At 40.0% G+C, this 22,251-nt stretch overlaps 5 protein-coding genes and 1 pseudogene across 7 annotated transcripts; 4 read left to right on the forward strand and 2 right to left on the reverse strand.

The window, feature by feature from the left end:
- Positions 1 to 525: 525 nt before the first annotated feature.
- Positions 526 to 2,741, reverse strand: NIP1;2 (NOD26-like intrinsic protein 1;2). Its single transcript, XM_088251329.1, has 5 exons — positions 2,452 to 2,741; positions 2,014 to 2,238; positions 1,545 to 1,742; positions 1,186 to 1,247; positions 526 to 969 (listed from the first exon to the last, which is right to left on the reverse strand). The coding sequence occupies exons 1-5, from the start codon at positions 2,599 to 2,601 to the stop codon at positions 759 to 761; spliced, it is 846 nt and encodes a 281-aa protein (XP_088107455.1). The 5' UTR covers positions 2,602 to 2,741; the 3' UTR covers positions 526 to 758.
- A 3,431-nt stretch (positions 2,742 to 6,172) lies between these two features.
- On the forward strand, positions 6,173 to 7,183 carry LOC110756112 (uncharacterized). Its single transcript, XM_021957504.2, has one exon. It carries the CDS (start codon positions 6,173 to 6,175, stop codon positions 7,181 to 7,183), a length of 1,011 nt encoding a protein of 336 aa, XP_021813196.2.
- A 1,077-nt stretch (positions 7,184 to 8,260) lies between these two features.
- LOC110756123 (uncharacterized) lies at positions 8,261 to 9,409 on the forward strand. The gene has a single exon (XM_021957515.2). The coding sequence runs from the start codon at positions 8,339 to 8,341 to the stop codon at positions 9,182 to 9,184; it is 846 nt and encodes a 281-aa protein (XP_021813207.1). The 5' UTR covers positions 8,261 to 8,338; the 3' UTR covers positions 9,185 to 9,409.
- Positions 9,410 to 12,029: 2,620 nt separating this feature from the next.
- LOC110756108 (uncharacterized) lies at positions 12,030 to 15,420 on the forward strand. Its single transcript, XM_021957500.2, has 5 exons — positions 12,030 to 12,423; positions 12,841 to 13,698; positions 14,066 to 14,266; positions 14,613 to 14,808; positions 14,934 to 15,420. Exons 1-5 carry the CDS (start codon positions 12,310 to 12,312, stop codon positions 15,116 to 15,118), a joined length of 1,554 nt encoding a protein of 517 aa, XP_021813192.2. The 5' UTR covers positions 12,030 to 12,309; the 3' UTR covers positions 15,119 to 15,420.
- Positions 15,421 to 15,547: 127 nt separating this feature from the next.
- LOC148295290 (uncharacterized) lies at positions 15,548 to 18,476 on the forward strand (annotated as a pseudogene). Its single transcript, XR_015835521.1, has 5 exons — positions 15,548 to 16,102; positions 16,291 to 17,157; positions 17,245 to 17,446; positions 17,597 to 17,792; positions 17,938 to 18,476. The product of XR_015835521.1 is annotated as an uncharacterized LOC148295290 (transcript).
- A 45-nt stretch (positions 18,477 to 18,521) lies between these two features.
- On the reverse strand, positions 18,522 to 21,859 carry LOC110756106 (BES1/BZR1 homolog protein 4). 2 transcript variants are annotated; one of them, XM_021957496.2, is made up of 3 exons: positions 21,467 to 21,859; positions 18,955 to 19,703; positions 18,522 to 18,853 (listed from the first exon to the last, which is right to left on the reverse strand). In XM_021957496.2, the coding sequence occupies exons 1-3, from the start codon at positions 21,683 to 21,685 to the stop codon at positions 18,850 to 18,852; spliced, it is 972 nt and encodes a 323-aa protein (XP_021813188.1). In that variant the 5' UTR covers positions 21,686 to 21,859; the 3' UTR covers positions 18,522 to 18,849. The 2 variants fall into 2 exon arrangements, with proteins under 2 accessions (XP_021813188.1, XP_021813187.1); XM_021957495.2 differs by having other exon boundaries at positions 18,613 to 19,703.
- Between the last annotated feature and the right edge of the window lie 392 nt (positions 21,860 to 22,251).

Consider the following 22,251-nt stretch of genomic DNA (forward strand, 5'->3'; position numbering starts at 1 on the left):
CGTAGGGACAAGCATTATACAGCTCATGCTGGTCAGCGATGAGGCACATGAGTGCTGACTGTTCTAGCTTTGCTGCTTTGATTTTTATTTTTATTTGCTTTCATGTTTATTTATTTATTGACTTTTAATAAAGATTTTGACTCTTTTCTAATAAAAATATTTCTAAAATAGACTTATGATGAGTATATCCGTTTCCTTCCAAAAACAGTCGAAATGTTCATGCCATTTATGAACAGGATTCATGTGATTCCATACCCACAAAACTTTTACAAATTTTGACCAAAAAAGAAAGAAAATACTTTAATCTTGTCCTTATCGACTTAAAACGCATTCCTTGAATCTCTTGTCTTCCTCTTCCTTTCCCCACGTGTTTCCAGAGACTTACTTTATTTAGCATGTTGTAACCAAAATGTATTTGCTTTGGGAGGAGAAATTTTAAAATACTACGATAGTAGTAAGGACACGTGTACAAGATAACATGTGTTTCCAAAGACATAAAAATATACTTTGATTTCTTAACCTGTGTGTCGATCAATGGATATTTGATATATAAGAAGATAGCACATTTATATGGTAACATACAAACAAGGGAATTCAAATTTCCATTCCTTTCTGAAAAAAAAAAAAAAAAAACAATTTAAAGGTGCTTAAACCATAAAAATGATCTTGATTTGTTTCTCCTTTCTTTTTGTGCATAATTAACTAGTTAATGTGCCCTTTTTTTGCCTCTCTAATTTCTTCATCAACAATTAGAGCCGTTACTTGTTCCCCACGCCTTTTAAGAAAGAGCTACTCTTGGTGATCTCACGCAGAGGCTTGTCCGTGAACCTGATAACATTATATACCAAAGCACCACACACAGCCCCAAGAGTTGGTGCAAAAATGTATACCCACAGGTGCTTAAATTGGGCTGAAACAATTGCAGGTCCTATGCTTCTTGCTGGGTTCATTGATGCTCCTGAGATTGGCCTGCAGAATATATATATATATAAATATCACCCAAATCATTAAGACACATATCTTAATTTTTAATTAACACACAAAAGATTAATGCAAAGTGCTTAATTTGACTTCGTTGATAACTTCCAAATGGGAAACCATATGCCACACTGCTTATTAGGCAAAGAATATGTTTAATCAAAGAGTATATGTGTGATTAGAGGATATTAATTAATAAGTTATTACCCTGCAAACATCACGTTAAGAAGAACCGTAGCGCCAACCGCAAGCCCCGCAAGCTCTCCAATCTGCATAAACAAACAAAAGAAGAAAGATAAGATCGCCATCAGATCCTCATGTCACGGTCTCTGTAATAGTTTAACATGAATAATATTATATGATGCAGACTTTTTGGAATATACTAAGGGTAATTAAGTGATATAATTATATTCCCAAATCCAATTATATTAGTCTAACAAGTTAAGCAAGTTATTAAACACCAACCCTCGTTGGTTAATCAACCATATTGGTCAAGTATTTTAATTGGTAAATTTGGACCAATGTTGTCAAATGCTGAGGTACGAAGAGGGAGAAGAAGTAATTACCGCTCTGTTATCTGTGGCAACACCAGAAATAACAAACATGAGGTAAAATGTGATAATGAACTCAATCGCAAATGATTGCCAGGGATTTCCAGTAGGAATTGTTCCAGGAAAATGGTTCTGGTGCCCCTGGAATATTAGTCTAAGGGTACCACTTGCAAGTGTTGATCCAAGGACTTGAGCTGCTACGTAAGCCGGTACCTATAAAAATCAAAACAGAATAGATTGAATTGGGAAGAGAAATGTGATGATATAGCATCCATCTATAAGTTTAATTTGACAATAAATTGACTGAAACAAATCTGATTGGTGTTTTGAGTTGAACACATGATGTCTTTGCTTAGAAATAACCTTGTTCAGGAAGAAACACAATTTTTTATATGGAGAACAACCAAACATCAGGAAGAAGATTTGTGTAGTTTACCAATTTCAAAAGAAAAGATAAAATCACGGGTTGGTTTGGTTAGCTCACCTGTTTCCATGGAAACCTCTTGGTAATGGCAAAAGCAATGGTGACAGCAGGATTAAAATGGGCACCAGAGATGTGACCAACAGAGTAAACCATGACCATCACAACCAGTCCCCAAACAATTGAAATTCCTGGAAACGACACCGTCTTATCTGTGCTCAAATTCACCACCACAGCCCCACAGCCTGCAAATACCACGAAGTATGTACTCAACACCTCAGCAATCACCTGTCCCACAAAAGATTTCCACTTTATTATTCAACAATTTCTAAGCTTTTTTTTTTTTCTGCATTTGAGTTTAATATGACACAAAACTTGGAGAGATTAATTGGTGGCGAGGATAAGCATCAAAGCATTTCAAATGGTTTTGAAACTGAAACACAACATTTGCAATTGAGTTTGAGCCAAAAAGTAACTGAAAGAAAAATAATTTAAAGTCACCTTCTGCATGAAAGGCACAGAGAGACCAAAACTGCTTGATTCTTGGTTGGTTTTGGTGGAAGATTGGGAAGGTCTGTGACTGTTGCCATCACCATCTTCAACATTCAAAGCATGGGTTCCGTTACCATTAGCTACTGAAGTCTCAGCCATGGCTTAAACTTAAAGCACAAAGACTAGCTGAGAGAGAAGAAGGAGAGAGAAGAAGGAGAGAGCAAAGGTGACCCGAAAAGGAGAGATTGCTTCTGCTTTCTCTTCCAACCTTGGAGTGAGGAAAAAACCCTGCCAGGACAACTCAATTTATGGGATCCATAAAAGTCCAGGAAGAGAGAGAGAGAGAGAGAGAGAGAGAGAGAGAGAGAGATGTTGACTAAGATGAAAAGGATAGGCCTTTTATGCTCTTGTTGGTTTCTTTTTTTCTTTTCTTTTTTCGTTGTTTGCTTTAAATGACAACTTCCATAGTAGATATCGTTGAAAATGTCGCATGTATAGCTTGTGAAATAGCAAAAGGGCATTGAAAGCTGCCTCAACCACCCGCCGGAAATACAGAGTGGACATGAATGGCTTTTCGTAACTTTCCTAAAGCGCTTTTAATTCACAACCTTATAGAGCTACCACATTATTTGCCAAGTCTTTGAAACATGGAGTTGGTTTTGCAAGACTTTAGCAACAAAAGGCCATGTAGGGACTTCTTCTAGACATAAATCATGCCGGGAGGCATTTTTGCTCATCATTTTAACCCAAGATGTATGCTCACCACCCTTTTCAACACTTGACACGTGTCTATAAGCATAACCATGGTTATATAAATCAAAGTAAAAAGTTAATAACTATGATTATGTCTATGAACACATATCAAGTATTAAGAAGAGTGGTGAGAAAATATTTCCAATCATACCAGTCTCAGTTGGCAACCATGCAAAAATAGAAAATGTTCATGTCGATTTGGTTGTTCAGAATATTTTCCCACTTATGGTTAATAGGTTGGATAAGATTCAACAAAATTTAGTTTCTCTTATTCGTTTGGTATTCATCAATTATTTTGCATAAGAATGTTGAACTTAAATGACTCCAACAAAATTCTCAAAAAGATTAATGAAAGTACCTTAATTAATAACTAAATTAAATTCAGGAGGACTATACTTCCTTTTATTCCTAAGCAGTGCAACTAAACCTAAAAAAATGCTAAACAACAAAAAGACAAATGCAACCATTCGGCTTGGAACAGAGCAAGACAGAAGTATACTTTCCAAATTAACAAGAAATACTTGTTGTTTTTTTCTAAATAAAAAAATAAAAATTGATGTGCATATATCAAATCAAAGTAATGTGCTGTAAACTTTTTCCTAAAGGACTATTCGAAACCGCGAGAGATATGCAATTAAAAAATTCATGAGACGGTGAAAGATTCTGATTTGTGATTCCCTCAATTCAATTTTACTTGCTAATTTGTCTTCAATTGGTTTTAACACTTTGAACCAAACAAAGGGTCATTTTAAGATGAAAAAGGCCAAAGGGCCATCACATTTCATCTTTAAAATAATTGCATTAAGGACTCACTAGTGTAGTGGTTTAGAGCAATTGCTCCCTCAGACAAGGTTCTGAAGTTCGAGTCCTAGCATCCGTGTAGTATATGTGAGTTTAGTATATTATCGCCTCATTCATTAAGAAAAATCCTCTATATATAAAAAAAAAGAATGAAACAATTATGATCTCAGAACTAGTCAAAACACTACCTTGCCAGAAGTACCTTTTAATTATCCAATGATGATGATAAAGTAATTAATTAGGAAGTTGATTATTTTTGCATTGACCTGAAAAATCTGATCATGCTGGAGTTTAAGTATCAATAAACTATTCATTAGTGCAGGCTAACATCAACTTCTCTTCAATCTTCCACTGAATTCAAAAGAAGAACCATGAATGATGAAGCAGAGAGAAATCTGATACCAACCAATAAATTGTTCAATGCGCATGCAAGATCCAACCTCCCACTATTCACTATTTCAACACCATTCTTCATCAGTCTCCATACCCCATTTGGTTGTGATGGTTGTTTTTTCTGGTATTGTTCATGTAATCTTATTCTTTTCACACAGGATTTCACACTTTTATTTTAAGATATGGAAATTAAATTCTTTTGACCAATTCATGGAAAGTGAAAGGTGATAACAGAGGATAATAATAATTCATGGAGACATGCTCTGTTATCTTACTAGAAAGCTTTTTGTTGTTTTCAGTGGCAGGCAAAGACCCGACCTGAGTAACACTTACTGCATTAATTTATGAAGAAATTTGTTCTTTTCAACTACCAAGATACTATACTCACTGCGTGGTCAAGTCATTGCTTGCTTATTGTGCGTATCATTTTCAGCCTCATTTTTAGGGCAAGCAAATGTACTTCCAGAAAAGTTTGGCCAATACAAACGTGTGATCAACTCATTTTTCTGCGTACTTTTTAGTGATGTCATTCTTATGCTTTGCTTTCCTCATATATATATTTTTTAAATCTTGTGTTTCGGTAATAAGACCGATTTCATTTTATTCCGATCCGACTTATTATGGCTAGGTATCAATAAGCATGCCATAAGTTTTGAGAAATTTTAAGCGTCATCGGTTGTATAAAATCACATATATATTTCTCTCATCGTGTGACAAAATAAGGCTTATATTTTCTACACAAGCTTTGTTTAGTACCACTTGGTATGATGCTGAAGGCCTTCTTTATTTCGTATGGGCTAACATTCAGAGGCCATAACATTTGCATTGTGGTGTCGTGTTGTGGCCCACGATTGAGAGGTTTTATTTAAGAATTTCTAAATGCACCCAAATACTGGAGCAGTGCACTAATCACTCACTACACCCAAATTTCATTTTTGAAAAACCGCATTTTTTGGCCTTCCAAATCCTGATTTATTCTCCATATCCTACCAAATTTTAGAATACTAAACTAACCCTTACATTGTTATTTTATTTATGCTCACTAAACCATGGCTGGCCCAAAACTTTCGTCCAAGCCTCCTATTCCCTCTTTGTTAATTAAAAAATATGGCTGGCCCAAAATTGATTTCTACTCGTTCAAGTCACTTGGAAAGCTTTACTCATGTCTGCTATATTATTATTACTCCCTTTAATAAAAAATATGGCGGAAGAATTCGTTATTACTAAAAGTGACATGGAATAGAATGAAGTTAAGTAAGGTAACATAGAAAAGTCAAAACATAGCATCAGTAAGGAATCCAGCAATCAACGGAATTAGGCAAATAAGGGAATGAAAGTCAAAATTCAGATATTGAAATAGGTTCTAGGTCCAAATTAATTTTATCGATATAGAAAGAGGTTCTAAGTTCAAATTCTCGTTCCGCATTCGTATGAAGAAATGTGATAGACTGTTGACTGTGATAACCATTTTACTGGTAGACTGGTGCCTTCACTTGTAACTAACCAGCTGGTTAATTAACTAAAACGAAAATAACCGTCCAATAATGCCTTCAATTCTAACAGTAAAAACCAATATCTAAACAATATTATAACCGCAGCTCAAACAAACTCACCCTCACTTACCCCTAACCATCCCAACCATCTCTCCTTTTGTTACAACCTTCACTACCCGCCGTTGCACCCACCATAAATTTAAAACTCACCCCAACAATTCTCAACAATTCAATTCAACTTCTCCACCATTTTCAATTTCGACATTGAAGCAACAGCCAACCAAAGAAATATGGTGTCCAGGATTCGCAAGAAAACCCCCAGCACCAACAAGCTCATGCCCATCAAGCGCTGCCGCGGCATACGGCGGCACCACCGCCGCAACTGCTCCCTGAAAAAGTCGACGATTGCCCCCTCCACCGTCGTGCTGACCCGTGTCGGCACCAACAAAGCATTCAAGGTCCTCCACAAACCCCAGTCCCCGGAGACCCGACCCGAAACCCAGGCCCGCTGCCCACTCCCGCCTCTAGCCTCGCCGGAGAAACGGACAGTGTGTCTGGACCTCGACGAGACCTTGGTCCACTCCGTGACGGGTCCGCCGCCCAAGAACTTCGACTTCGTTGTCCGGCCGAATATCCGCGGCAAGGTGATGACTTTCTACGTGGTGAAACGACCAGGCGTGGACGCGTTTTTGGAGAGGCTTGCGGCGCAGTACGAGGTGGTGGTGTTCACGGCGGGGCTGAGAGATTACGCGACGCTGGTGCTGGACCGGCTGGACCGAAAGCGCCTGGTCTCGCACCGGCTCTACAGGGACTCGTGTAAGGAGATGAGTGGGAAGTTCGTGAAGGACTTGTCCGGGTTGGGGCGGGACTTGAGGCGGGTGGTGATTGTGGACGACAATCCCAATGCTTATTTCCTCCAGCCAGAGAACGCAATCCCCATCCGCCAGTTTTTCAACGACCCAGCGGACCGGGAGCTCTCGAGGTTGCTGGAGTTCTTTGAGGACGAAGAGTTACGTTGTTGTGAGGACATTAGGGTTGCTGTGAAGAAGTTTGTTGGTGACGATGGATTGATGTCGTCTGATGATGACGACGACGACGATGATGAGTTGGAGGAGATGAGTGATGCTAAGGGTAAACCTACAGTTTCGACGCCGTGTTCTGTCATCAGTGTCCATAGAGTTCGCCCATTTGGGCCGCCAGTTTTGGAGTGGGGGACAAAGATGGTGATCGTGTGCAGTTTGTTTCTGCTAATTCTTAATGTAATCGCGTGCTTTCGCACAGGATTTCATCCTTTTTTTTAACATTGAGAAATTAAAGAAGATATATATATTTTGTTATGAAATGGAACAGTTTTTGTAAGCTTTGATGATAATCAAACATTTTTTTTGTTTCTTTATAACATGTTGCATGAAAACAGCAAGTCTTACGTAAAAGGTGTCATCGGTCGGTCTCTTTGACAATTGATACTTGTAAACTGATAGAACATCAAGAACGTGGACAATCTAAGAAGCCTTGGAATGAAACTGAAGTAAAATGTCTAAACTTCTGTTGGAGTTGGAAAATTATCATCCTGTCGATCTTCTATTATCCAACATGATGATAATTAATCTTCCATTGCATTAAGCTAATTAACAACCACAATCAACTTTCACTCAAATGCAACTTTTCAAAATTGTTGTAAGTTTGGCCTTCCCATTAGATCGGCCATCCTTAAAATCCGTTAAGTGATGGGATGTCGAAATGGAGGTATGGTCATGTTAAGCTTGTTAGAGATGAGAACTGGGAAGAACGGTCGGTAATTCATTAATTCACTTAAAAACATTTAAATTCATGAGTATCACTCAAGGGTTTTTGAACAAGAAATAAATAAAAATCCCAAATTTGCAGTTAAGATCTTAAAAATATTTCTCTCTGTCAAATAAACACGAAAGAAATGATTTTGGGATTTCTTAAAATGAGATATTTGTTTCCAATTGGAAATTATCTTACATTTATTTTTCTCGTTCATTTTAATAAAAATAATAAAGGCAATCAAAATATAAAGCATTGAAACATAACAAAAATATAGAACCTTCTTTTAGAGAGAAAAACAAATGTGGAAGGTTCTCAGAAATAACAAATAGGAAGGCGAATTTAGGGGAGTTGGCAAAAGCTGTAATTTTGCACTGATAGTGACGCGTTCACTTCAATCTAAAACCTGCCATCCAGCCAATCCCCAATCCTAATCATCCTTCAATTTTCACACTTATCCGAACCTAAACCAATAACCACTTGTCCTCAGCTTCGGTTCCGAACCTACACTGACGACCGTTACACCGAACCTAAGGTTTAAAAACTCCCCTTTTTCTCAAATTCCACCATTTCAAACTCCACACCCCTCTCTCTCTCTCGCTCTCTGTCTTGATTTCTGATCAAGATTTTGAAGAAGACAAATTGGCAAGCGAGAATTTGAAGAAATGGTGTCCAAGATTGTGAAGAAGAGCGCCAACAGGCGGCGCACCCGCGGCAAGTCCTCGGCGAAAAAGGCGGCAGCCTCGGCCTCCTCCGCTGTGCTCTCCTCGATCTTCACTTGCCAGCGCCGCCTCATCAAGCTCTTCACCAAGCTAGCGCGAATAGGGACCCCCAACCGCCACAAAGGCTTCAAGATCCTCAAGAAATCCCAAATCCACGAGCCCGAACCCGGATCCGAAGACCCGATCCGACGCAATCTTTTCTTCGACACCCTGCTCCCACCGCTGGTCTCTGCGGAGAAGCGGACCGTGTTTCTCGACCTCGACGAGACATTGGTTCACTCTCAGGCCGAGCCGCGGCCGGAGAAGTACGATTTCGTCATTCGGCCGAATATCGACGGCGTAGCCATGAATTTCTACGTGCTGAAGCGGCCTGGTGTGGACGAGTTGTTGGAGAATCTTGCAGAGAAGTACGAGTTGGTAGTGTTCACGGCCGGGTTGAGAGAGTACGCGTCCCTGGTGCTGGACAGGTTGGACCGGAACCGGGTCATTTCGCACCGGCTCTACAGGGACGCGTGTAAAGAAGTGGATGGGAAGTTGGTGAAGGACTTGTCCGGGTTAGGGAGGGACTTGAGCCGGGCGGTGATTGTGGATGATAATCCAAATTCGTATTCTTTACAACCGGAGAATGCCGTTCCAGTCCGACCGTTTGTGGATGACATGGCGGACCGGGAGCTGAGGAAGTTGATGGAGTTCTTTGATGGGTTGAATTGTGATGATATGAGGGATGCTGTGAAGCAGTTTGTTGCTGCTGCTGGTGGCGGCGGAGCCAAAGTTGATGAAGCAGTGTGAATTGATTTGCTGTCTGTCTCTGTTTTGTTGTAAAGTTGAACAAATATGTTCAATTTGTTCGTTAATTTTAAAGGTGGAAAAAGAGGCTCATCTTGTTCGCCGCGATTTGATTTGATTTGTAAACCTAGTTCAGTTGCTCAAATAATATGTTTGTAGTTGAAATTGTTTGACGATTGTGAGTTCATTTGTTTCTTTTCATTAACTTATCAGAAGAATCGTTGTCTTGATGCGCAGTTTATTGCTGCAGATGCAGTGTTTTGGTTTTAAAAAACCGTTTATTGCTTGTTTTTTCTTTTCCATGCTTGAATTTGAAACAATTCTTGATACTAAGTACTATGTGGGACTGCATTGGTTTCTTCTTTCTATATGTAGGAAGACATTATTTTGTTGAAAAACCCCACGTTCTTCTCCAGCAATTTAGCTCTTAGATCCCGGGTTTTATTGCTAACCCCACATTTTTGTGTTGTTATTTAGCTCAATCACTAATGCCACTTGCTGAAATCCCAGACATAATACTTCTAGAAGGTCCTGACTCCTGAGAGTAAGGGCAAAAGAAGAGGATCTCAACTCCATTCGAGCAACCGGATCAGTACTCATCATTTTGGTTTTCCCTTCTTCCCCAACATCCAGCTATACAAACTAAACTAAAGCCATAACATTCATGGCACACCCCATACATATCTGAGTTGCATCTGAGAGCAGCAACCTTATTTTCTCCGTACTTGACTGTTCTCAAGTGGAAAGTTGCTAGACATGGTATAAAAAACCAAGCTCTATCCCCACTGTGTAGGGTTTAGGAACTGTAATACATTTATTTTTGGAGTGCAAGAGATTACATGAGGAGTTGTATAGTATCACCCACACCACGTGACTTACAGGATATAACCAGTGGTGCTGTATGCTGGGAGGCTGTGGTTGCAGAGTTCCAATCTAGTTGGTTGCAAGTTGCAAGTTGCATACAAATTTTATCAATGAAAAGAACAATAAAAGACCCCCCATCATCTTCTTCAGGCGGAGCTGCGAAACCCAAAGAAACGATTCAAAAACGTAATTGCTCTACACCTGAACCTGAGGGTTTTTTGCACAACAAAGTGGCCCTTGCATATTATCTTGTTGCCGCTAACCCTTGTCCAGTTGTCCCATTACCTTGCATGCCAGGCTTCATGCTTTCTTCTAGGTTTCCACGGATCACTCACAAAACTTACAAGCAAAATGTACTAAGTTGATTTCCTTTCACATTGTACAAGCACAACTTACAAGCAGGCAGCTATATTTTTTCCTCTAATTTATAAATGTACAAATCATGCATATGAAAATGAAACACACACAATTTTGCAAAATGTGCCTCAATTCCTAAGGCATGGATATGATGATCTTAAGCTACTTAAACTACTTTTGAGGCACATGTATTAAGCTTAATCTTAGGCTGCTCAAGCTTAATCCACTTCCTCTGATACTTCAACTTCCCATTCTATTAAACCCTAATCCTTAGCTGGGAAAAACACAATCTAACCTTCAACAATCACAACTTCAACTACAGTCTATCAAAAGAATCAGATCTTCAATTGAAGAACAGATCAATTTCAATTCACAACACATCATTTACAGATCACAAGATGCATAATTCCCTACTCAACAAACAACAACAACAACACACAAGCATTGATTTGTGATTATAAGTGGAAAAATATTTAAAAGCAGCTGACTTTAACTTAAAATCTACTCAAGCTAAGCTTTCTCATGATTTCTGTTGAGACGACTGTAGTCAATTTTGCAAGAGAAGACCTGTGGGGGTAAGCGCAAAGCCTCGAGCTTTGGGAAGCACATGTCGTTGAGGACGTCGCTGCGGCACCACCGGCACTTTGGGTTCCGGGAGCACTGTGACTCCGACGACATGTCGTTGCAGCTCGGGATCTGGTTCTGACTGCCGTTGTTCCTCCTTTGAGTGCCCAACAGGTCGCGACCCGGATGGATCCGAGACTCAGATCCACGGCAGGAGCCGTAGAGGCTAGCTAAGAGGACCAGGACCAGGACCAAGCTCGCCACTTTATGACTCGGACTCGGACTCTGGAACAGGGTTGCCATGGGTGACCCGCTCAGACTCTGCTAGTGGCTTCTAAGACAACACCGTTCGTCTCTGCCGGTTCGCTCGCTGCGATGTTAGAATAATGAGGTAAATTTCACATATATCATTATTATTTTCAATTTCTTGTTAATTTCATGCTCAAATATATTTGTTAATAATTAAAAAATGGAAGGTAAGATAATACTTAAAATAACAACCAAAGAAAGTGTCAACAGAGTCTAGTCTAATAAAAAATGACATTGACTTGCGGACAATAGGTCTCAAGTTCTAATTCCTATGACATCTTGAATGTGTGATAAATCTCCTCCCTCACCATGTGCTTGTAGTTTGGAGCAAGATATAAGTAGTCTATTATCTTGCAAATCACTAATGTTGTAAACAATTCTTGGCGATGAAAGAAATCGTTTTTGCTTGTTTAGATTATGTTCATAAATATAATAGAAATTTTTTCCATTTTCTATGTTTTATGTTGCTTTTTGACAAATTTTTAGGATTGTAAAATGTCATATTATTTTACTGGATTAGACCTCGTTAGTAACTAGATATTACTTAACTTTCAAATAATAGTAATTTAGCAACTATGTTACCAACATATTTTCCAAAATTAAGCTTTGCTTTCAACAAATATTTTTTTATTTTTTATAACTTTGCTAAAATTGTAAGATAACACTGCAACACATGCTTATTGAGTTTTCTTTTGGAAAAAGAAAGACAAAACTTATTTGATGAAAAATGAATAATGATTAATTGAATAAAACTCTAGCAAATGAAGTAATTAGAAATAGACGAAGGAAACGTTTTAGAGACGAAGACTGGCCGACACGACACAGCTTCATCCTCTACTATAAGCAATTCATGTTTTTTCTCCAATCCTATTTCTATTCTATCCAAAATAATAAGAGCAATAATAATTGTGTTTTGCAATTTGTTTTCGTCACAATCCCTCTTCGTCCTCACGGAATTAGTTGCGATTGTTCCTGAATGATTAGTATACGCCGAAGAAGAACATAAAGATCGAAGCTTTGATTTGGTTAAACTAATGGAGGGGCCCCATAAACTCGATTCTGAGGTTGAGGCCGAGGTTTTGGCTTCTAGGGTTTCGGATTTCTCGCTTCAGGAAGACACCCTCCACCCCACTTTCCAATCTCCGCCGGTAATATTCATCTTCTCTCTGCTTCTCTTGATTTCATTTATGTGAGTGTGTTTAAGTTTTGAATTCTTTTGTGGGCAAAGAATAAGTTTTGGGATTTGATCATACTCTATATGTGTATATCTTGACGTATTCGATTATCATTCTGTTAAAGTCCCAAAATTGAGCTGGTGTTGCCTCACCTATGAGAACAATTAGGGTTTCTTTGCGATTCAGAAGTAAAATTCAATCCGGGGAAATGGGAAGGTACAGTCTTTCGGTGGCATGGTTTCAATTTTAGGGCTTTCTCCAAAAATTAAAAAGAAAAAAAAAGGTCTTTCTGTTTTAGTTTAGTTTTTGTGTCTGCGGCCTGTAAGCATTGCTTTGTGCTTGCGGCTTGGCAAAATTTTAATTGCTACCTACTGTTTTTTTTATGGACAGAATGATGGAGGAGTTGAAAATCATAGAGAGCAGAAGCATAATGATGACCAAATAATGACAGAATCTAGAGAATGTGACTCTGAGTTACATGAGAAGGAAAATGGGGAGCAAAGAAAATACTTTTATTATGATGCTCCACTTTCTGAGGAAACTGGGGTTTGGATACCTGTTTCCGTTCCGCCTATGTGGGAAACTGAGCATGAAGAGTGGGCCAAAGGTCTCTATTCAAATGGGGGATACTTTCCTGACGGTGACATGGGTTGGGGCCAGTATATTGGGGAAGAGAAGGAGCTGACTATGTGGGATGTGATGGTAGAAATGCTGCTTGCAGCCCGTGGGAAAGTAAGTTCAATTGCTTCAGCTGATATGTATGGATGCAAACTTTCATGGATATCGGATAATCTCCTTGACCAGGCTTGGAAAGAAATGGCCCAAACACTCACAGATGCAAACTTTGCTAATGTAAGAGAACTTATCGAAGCAGAGCCACCAAAATGGTTGGCTGACAGTTCTGCATCTGCTTGTATGCTCTGTGGCGTGCATTTTCATCCCATCATGTGTTCTAGGCATCATTGTCGGTTTTGTGGAGGAATATTTTGTGGTGACTGCTCTAAGGGAAGGAGTTTGATGCCGGCAAAGTTCCGTGTTGCGGATCCCCAACGAGTCTGTGATGTATGCTGTGTACGACTTGACTCGGTACAGCCGTACTTAATGGACCAAGTAAGCCATGCAGCCCAGATGCCAACCCAGGATCTTACAGACCTTAGTACTTTGCGTTCATGGGTTAATATTCCTTGGGGACAATCCATGGAGTATGAGATATATAAGGCGGCAAATGCAATTCGTGTTTATAAGAAGGTAAGACTCTGAAGTGTCAAAACTGTTGAACATGTATTGTTGATGCCTCTACTGCTTTGATAGCCAGTGAGCTACAGTTTTACCTTAAGAACGTATTTGCCTTAAGTTTGAATTAAATCGAGAAGGCCCAATATCTTAGTGACCGCGTTGCTTTGGCTTGAGAACTTATGACTTAAATAAATGTGCGCAAAAATTAGCCCCTGTATGGATCATAAATTATAGTGGGAGAAGAATTCATGAATTTGGTTATTTAAAGAATAAAATCGGTCTCTATGATATTAACATGTACTCTTAATTTCTTAATGAAAATGTTTTTCTAACTGGCATGAATATTCTATAAACGCTACTCATGGAATTAATTGTTCAGGTATGCTCCCTAAAACCTGAGAAGTCAATTCCGGATGCCATTCTAAGACAAGCAAAGGGCCTTGCAATAATCACTGCTGTGAAAGTTGGAGTTATGGTTACCTACAATATAGGTACTGGAGTCGTGATTGCTCGTAGAGAAGATGGCTCTTGGTCTCCACCATCTGCTGTTTCTACATTTGGTATAGGTTGGGGAGCACAGGTGCAATATTTTATTTATAACAACTTTGACATTTATTCTCCAGTTTGACAATTTGCAACTACTCTGACAGAAATAACCATTGCATATGTTTATTCATGTTTAGTCAAATGGAGGAACAACAATAAGACTAAAACAGTTTTTAGAAAAATATTGATTGTACCAAATCTATAAAGTTTTTGCTGTCTATATCAATTTTAAATTGAATCCAAAGTTTCCTATTTGATGCAAGTTTAAGAAGTTTGAAATGTGATATTATTAAGTCAGCATAGCAAAACCTTCCCAGTCTCGGTATGTGTTTTGTATATATATGAAGACTTAAAATCCCATGCCCTCTTTTTTGTTGCAGGCTGGAGGGGAGTTGACGGACTTTATCATTATTTTGAGAACAACTGAGGCTGTAAAAACATTCAGTGGTAATGTGCATCTATCTGTAGGAGCTGGCTTGAGTGCTGCAGTTGGCGTTGTTGGAAGGGCAGTTGAAGCTGATGTTCGAGCCGGTGATGGTGGTTACACTGCTTGTTATACATACAGCTGTAGTAAAGGTGTCCTATTTTTTCCAACTTAATATGCATTTCTGATGTTACACCTGATTTTTCTTTATATTTTCATTTTGAGTAGTTTCCGTATAAATAATACCACATTACATCATCAATTATTGCAATTGCAGGTGCATTTGTTGGATGTTCACTTGAAGGTAGTATTGTAACCACCCGCACAAAGGTGAATTCTCGATTTTATGGCAGCCAGTCAATAACTGCATCAGATGTACTTCTTGGCTCGTTGCCCAGACCACCTGCCGCTGCTACCCTCTATCGTGCCCTCGCAGATCTATATCAGAAGATTGAGGGGTGACAAAGTTGAGCACATCCCTGGATTACTTGGTAAAAGTTACCTATGATCAGGGGGAAATGAATCTTTGAAGTTTGTATGTTCTGTGCATATGCTTTGAAGCTTTCAGTTGCTGCCATTCTTTGCCCATGAAACACTTCCTGGGACATAGCATGTACATGGAGACCACCGCAGTGTATATATACTCATGCCGTCTCGATTTCTATTTGTAAATGACACATTTGTTCTGGACAAAAGCCAAAACTCATTGAAAAGTATTCCTTAACAAAGGAAATCAGAAAAGTAAATATGGTACTTTGTTAGAAGACTTGTTTTGTGACTGGAACGTCTGGTTTTGTTCCGGACCATAATGCGATCATGGCAGATGGCTTTTGTTCCCCTCCCAAAGACAAATAACGCATAGAACAGGTGGAAATTAATTACCTAATATTATGAGCACATCTCAATCTAATGAAAAAGTTGTTAGACTTTAAAGGTTGAAATTTGTAATTTGCGTTATCTCCATTTTTCTCGCCAAAAGAGTGGACTCTTCCATCTTTCGAAACTAGGCGTAATAAGAGAATAAGACAGAAGTGTGTGTGGGTGAAATCTAGATGATGGCCTTGGCGAGCGACGAAGAAGACAGGACTTTATTTGACCTGATGCTAAAATGGAGCAGAATTCAAAGGAAAGAGAGAGAAATGTAATTATGAAAACTCAAAACGCTTCTGCATTTCCAATGTATATTAGTTCTCTTATAAAAACGTTGCAGATAAATTGGTCTCTGTTGGCCTCACTCAGTCCCTCGGAAAAATCCTCCCTAATATTGTTCATGAAGCCACCGCCTTCATGGATAGCACATGCAGAACAAGAACATAAAAAACGAAGCTTGATTTGGTTAAGCTAATGGAGGGTCCCCAAAAGCTCAATTCTAAGGTTGAGCCCGAGGCTTTGGCTTCTAGAGTTTCGGATTTCTCGTCCCTCCACTCGAACTTCCATTCTCCGCCGGTATTTATTCTCCCTCGGTTTTTCTTTTCTTTTTTGAATTGGGTTTTCTTGATGTTATGTGTTTATGTGCATGTTTAACTGGATGTGATCATGTGAGTATTGCTTTGCGCTTGTTGGCAACTTATAAAATGGAGCGTTTGAATCTTTTCAAAATTGGATAGCACACTGTTTTGTTTTGTGGATGACAGAATGATGGAGGAGTTGAAGCTTATAGAGAGCAGAAACAGGATGATAATGATGGCCAAATAATGGCAGAGTCTAGAGAAGATGACTCTGAGTTACAAGGGAAGAAGAATTGGGAGCAAAGAAAATACTTTCATTATGATGCTCCACTTTCTGAAGAAACTGGGGACTGGGTACCTGTTTCTGTTCTTGTGGGGGAGCCTGAGCATGAACAGTGGGCAAACAGTTTCTGCTCCAATGGAGCATACTTTCCGGACAGTGACATGGGCTGGGAACAGTCTATCGGGGAAGAGAAGGAGCCTACTATTCTGTGGGATGTGGTGAAGGAAATCTTGCTTGTAGCCCGTGGGAAAGTACGTTCATTTGCTTCAGCTGATATCTATGGATATACACTTTCTGGGATATCAGGTTGCCTTGACGAAGCTTGGAAAGCAACGGCCCAATCAGTCACAGCTGCATACTGTGCTAATGTAAGAGGCATTCTCGAAGCAGAGCCACCGAAACAGTTTGCCAGTCGTTCTGCATCTGCCTGTATGCTCTGTTACGAGCTTTTCCCTCCAATCATGGGTTCTAACTCTAAGCATCACTGTCGGTTTTGCGGTGGCATATTTTGCGGTGACTGCTCTAAGGGAAGGAGTTTGATGCCGGAGAAGTTCCATTTCGCTGATCCCCAACGAGTCTGTGATGTATGCTGCGGTAAACTTGAATCTGTCCAGCCATATTTAATGGACCAAGTAAGTAATGCTGCCCAGGTGCCAAACTATGATCTTACTGACCTTAGTACTTTGAGGTCATGGGTTAATATTCCTTGGGGACAGTCCATGGAACATGAGATATACAAGGCAGCAAATATAGTTCTGGCCTATGAGAAGGTATGAGTTTGAATTTCATGGTGAAATGCGTTTCTAAATTTCTTGTATTTTCTATGAAAACATTACCTCGTGGAGATAATTGGTCAGGTATGTTCCCTAAGGACTGGGAAGTCAAGTGTAGAAGCCATGCTAAGACAAGCCGAAGGGCCTTGCAATAATCACTGCTGTGAAAGTTGGAGTTATGGTTACCTACAACATAGGTACAGGTCTCGTGGTTGCTCGAAGAGACGATGGCTCTTGGTCTCCACCGTCTGCTGTTTCTACATTTGGTATAGGTTGGGGAGCACAGGTGAATTATTTTATCTGCAACTCCTGTCGGACGATTTACGACTGCTCTAACAGAAATAGCCAATCCTTGTTTCCACTTTCCCGTTTGATGGAACTGTAAGAATAGTTCTGAAGAGTTGAAATATGTTTCCCTGGCCCCTTGTTTTTGCAGGCTGGCGGGGAGTTGATTGACTTTATCATTGTCTTGAGAACAAGTGAGGCTGTAAAGACATTTAGTGGTAATGTGCATCTTTCAATAGGAGCTGGCCTGAGTGCTGCAGTTGGCGTCAATGGAAGGGCAGTCGAAGCTGATGTTCGAGCCGGTGATGGTGGTTACGCTGCTTGTTACACATACAGCTCCAGTAAAGGTGTTCACATCTCTAGTTTCTTGCATTTGTCTTTATATTTTCATTTTAAGTAGTTTCCTCATAAATCCATTACATTTTTCTTCATATCTGTAGTTTCTTGCATTTTCTTTATACCGCAAATTTCATCAATCCATTGCAATTGCAGGTGCATTTGTTGGATGTTCACTTGAAGGTAGTATTGTAACCACCCGCACACAGGTGAACTCTCGATTTTATGGCAGCCAGTCGATAACTGCAGCAGATGTACTTCGTGGCTCGCTGCCCAGACCACGTGCTGCTGCTACTCTCTATTGTGCTCTTGCAGATCTATATCGGAAGATCGAGCGGTGACAAAGCTGAGTGCATCCCCTGATTGCTTGGTAAAACTTACCCATGATCAGGGGAAATGAATCTTTCAAGTTTGTATATTCTGCACATATTCTTCTATTTGTAAATCACACATTTTGGAAGAAGACTTGTTTTTGCAGAAAGGTAAAGACGGTATTTCTGGAAGAATACTTGTTTTGTTCCCAAAGACAGATAACGCATATTGCGTTTTATATTAGGAGTACATCACAATCTAATAAAGGACTTGTCTTCTTACAATTCATACTTTTATAAAATGCAATTTTTAGTAATAAAATGGCAGGCATGTTAACCAAACATGCTATTGAGCTGAAGAGGTCAGAACTTGTAGGCAATGAGTTAGTCTTCACATCCAAAATCAGACTCAATCACAAATCCCAAACAAACAAACAAACAAACCAAGATCATATATGAATCCTTCCAATGTTATGTGGAGAAAAAAAAATGACAAAGAAGAATAAAATGGAAGAATGAATTTAACAGAAGTGGCAAAACACCACCATGAACTATTTATAATTTAATTTTTAGTGCTCTTTTGTTAAGGAAAAAATAAAAGTAGAAAAAAGAAAAAGAAAAAGAAAACAGCTGCTCCTACTCACTGTACTTCTAACTGACCCACTAAAACACCCTGGGACATGAAGTGGAACTTGGCATGAAGAGAAGGAAGAACCTGCATCAAGAGACCCATAAACAGTTCTCCCAATTCATTCTCTCATCTGCAGCACCAACACAAAGTCCTTAACAAACAAAACCAGTAAAGTTGAGGAACTCTCGAAACAGTTGGATCCATTCGCCCACGAATTTGATTCCAACTTACCTGGTTCTAGCGCTTCCAAGAGTTAGTTCGAGATCATCTGATACACATTCCTCAATCCTTTCACCTTCCCATGGTTTCACTAATCCTGATGTGTTACTGCCAAATGCAAACTCAGCTGCCATTCCATCTGACATTGGAACATCTCCACTGTGATCAACACTTGCAGCAACTACTGGCGAACATGTTCCACTTTGCCCCGGAGTCCACATCCGAGACCCTCCACCCGACAAAGCCTCCTTCAAATTGAAAGGGTTTCTCGAGACAAGGCTGAATGTGGGGGATGATGGGCCACTCTGGGGAATTTGCAGTCCAGCAAGCCATCCTGAATCAGGCAGAACCTGGCGACCGGGGCTTGGTGGGGTGGATGAAGGCAGGAAAGGATAATTCTGCCCTGCCCAGTTTGAGCCAGCCACTGCTTCATCCCAGTCACTTTTGGTTCGAGGAGTTCGGGAAGTTGGGGAGCTCAGTGGTGGGGTGACTGGAGCACTTATGGAACCCCCTTGAATGAAGAGTTGGGGAAGCTTGGATGTAGCAGATGATGAACCTGATGAGAGGGTTTTAAGCCATGGGATGAGAGAATTGGCATCAGCATTGCCGTTTGCATTTGCAGGGTAGCGAGCTGGACTTGGAAATGAAGAAGAGGCAGGACTTGGATTGTAGGATTGACATGGACTTGGCTGGTATGAAGAGCATGGACTTGCTGATGTAGATCCTCCCATTATGTCCATGCGATCCACAGGTTTGCATCCCTGCAACAATGAACATATAACCTATTGTGAGACAAAATTATACAAATATTCATCAAAAGTCTGAGATTCTGAATTTGTTTTCACTTCACTTGAGGAAAATCTTAAAGCCTAACCACATGAAAAATGGTGTTGCAAAGATCCTAAGTACTTCAAAGTGTAACAAATGCCGAAACACGCAATTTCCTAGTAGACTGAGAATTGTTACTCTATTTCATCGCTAACAGAAGGAAGCAAGCCAGAGTAAGTTCATTGTTTTCCTCAGACCTTAGTTGATTAAAGCTGAAAATTTGTCCTTGATTGATTACGCTTTGCTGCAATGTTTTCTTTTCTCTACCAATAGATGAAAACATAGGCTTCTTTTTTATATATATAAAAAAGAAGCCTCATTAACTAAAAGATATATTTCTCCCAAAACACAACCTGCCTACATAAAATTAGGCTACCCTTAATAGTGGCAAAAATGTAATTGACTAATTGCACTCAGATTCAGATAAAGACTGAATTAAGAGAGACAATAATGTCAAACAGCGGCTGCACATTAGTTGTTACGCGGCCCCTCCACAACACGCCATCGCCCAACATGTTCCCCCCTCGTCACAATCTAAAGCCACACACACGCTTTGCCGCCTTAAAGATTGCAATTACAATTTTAACCAAAAAAAGGAATCCAAGGATTTCCAACAAGAAATCATCCTTTCCTCTCATAAACCTCTTTTGGTTGGGCTGCCCCCTATATCTATTTTAATCACCAAGCAAAATTTCCACTTTTCAAATAAAAAATTAATTCTAAATTAAAAAGCCTAATTATTATTAATTATAATAAAACCCAAAATTAAAAAAAAGTAAAACACCGGCCCACAAACCATCATATGCCATGTTCTCAATCTAACGGGAAAGTACTGCGATTGCCCCGCAAATCTCGGAAACAGGCCATACAATTCCAGAAAAGATAAAAACAAATAAATAAAAGTCCTTGGTCGTTGTACCCATTTAGTGTCGAAAGACCAAATTGCCCTCGTTGTCTCACAACGGGTTAGGGCGGGTGAAGTGGCAGTTTCGGGAATGACGAAACACAGACACAGTATGTCTTTGAGCAGCGAAAAGAAGAAAAAGAAAGCAGAGAGATAAAGAAAAGGTTTTCACTTTCACGCAAATTTAGCCACGAGCTCAGAAATCGGAAGCAGATAGCAAAAACAGTCAACAGACTTATAAAAGAGAGAGAGAACATTCGGTCGTATTAAAGCCAAGTGAAAGTTGGAGGTGGGAAGAATCCCAAATGACGAAAATACCCTCAACAAAGACCCGAATGAGAGTCTCATTTCGCTAATCTAGCGGGGGTATTTTGGTAACACGAGAAAGGCTTGCAGGTCTCTGAGTATTGCGTTCATCGTTTTCATATAAAAGAATCGAACGAATCTCTCAGAGCCTCGTGCTTCGTGCGACCCTCTCGACATTAACGATCTAACGTACGCCGTTAGCTGAGATAATTAAACTCAGAAATTAAGCAAGTAAAACAATCACCAGATTCAATCTGAACCATCGATCACACCGATCGGCGCCAGACTGATTACAACATCCGCTGCTTAATTAAGCTACCTTAAGCAAGAGTTTCAAAAAGCACAAAAGAAAAATCGGATCGGAAGTGGTGTTTTCAAACGCCACGGCGCATTTTAACATTACCGCAAGCGAATTGAGCAAAAATGGCTTTGAGAATTTGAGAGAGAGAGAGAGAGAGAGAGCAAGGATGAAGGAACTATATATACCTTTCGGTAAGTGGTGCCGTCTTCTTCGACGGTCCAACCAGCTTCGTTGCAGAGAGCTTTGAGGACTTCGTTGTTGTCGCAGTGCTTCGGTAGCTTGTAGTTTCCGTACATCCTCAGGCCCGAGTAGATCTTCGCGGCGATGGCTCTGCGCCTCCTCTCTCTCTTCTTGTTGTTCTCTCTCTCCTTCCACGTCGGCATTCTCGTTCCCGACGTCATCATTCGGTGGCGATTCTGGTTTTCTCGGGAGCCAAACGGATTGACCCGAACAGGGTGTGACGACCGGTGGCGCGAACCGGCCGGCGAACCGGGAATTGGCGGTTTCTGTTTGGAGAATGGTTTTTAATAATAAAGAGACAGAGAGAGACAGAGAGAGATAGGGGGGGGTTTTGGGGGAGGGTGAGAGCTAAATACAACGGGAGAATGTAATTGCCATTATTGATTTGGTAAATTACGAGAGTGGCAGTCTCTTCTTTTTATTTGTTTTTGTTGGCTCTGACTCCGGAATCACGGGCCTTAACACGTGTTTAGGCTTTTTGAAAAGGGCGGGGTGGTCCTTCGCGGCAGCTACTTGCGACCAGGTAATCTACAACACTAGGATAAAACGGTGTCGTTTTGAATATTTTTTTTATAGGACTTGATAATAATTGCTTCTTGATCCAGTATTTTACCCCCTGCCAGCAAAACCAGCACAAGAGACTATGGGTTAAGGAGAATGGTGGGTAAAATGGGAAATTGGGTATGTAAAGGGAAGGGGGATAAGGTTATGATTAGGCTTGTCGTGATAA

The sequence above is a fragment of the Prunus avium genome, chromosome 4, assembly GCF_965620075.1.
Source record: "Prunus avium chromosome 4, drPruAviu1.hap1.1, whole genome shotgun sequence".
Classification (NCBI taxonomy): domain Eukaryota; kingdom Viridiplantae; phylum Streptophyta; class Magnoliopsida; order Rosales; family Rosaceae; genus Prunus; species Prunus avium.

Coding starts and splice junctions, on each gene's coding strand:
- LOC110756108 (XM_021957500.2), top strand. CDS start 12,310: ATGGAGGGGCCCCATAAACTCGATTCTGAGGTTGAGGCCGAGGTTTTG. Junction 12,424..12,840: donor CCACTTTCCAATCTCCGCCG/GTAATATTCATC, acceptor TTTTATGGACAG/AATGATGGAGGAGTTGAAAA. Junction 13,699..14,065: donor CAATTCGTGTTTATAAGAAG/GTAAGACTCTGA, acceptor TTAATTGTTCAG/GTATGCTCCCTAAAACCTGA.
- LOC110756106 (XM_021957496.2), bottom strand. CDS start 21,685: ATGATGACGTCGGGAACGAGAATGCCGACGTGGAAGGAGAGAGAGAAC. Junction 19,704..21,466: donor ACGGCACCACTTACCGAAAG/GTATATATAGTT, acceptor TCATTGTTGCAG/GGATGCAAACCTGTGGATCG.
- LOC110756112 (XM_021957504.2), top strand. CDS start 6,173: ATGGTGTCCAGGATTCGCAAGAAAACCCCCAGCACCAACAAGCTCATG.
- LOC110756123 (XM_021957515.2), top strand. CDS start 8,339: ATGGTGTCCAAGATTGTGAAGAAGAGCGCCAACAGGCGGCGCACCCGC.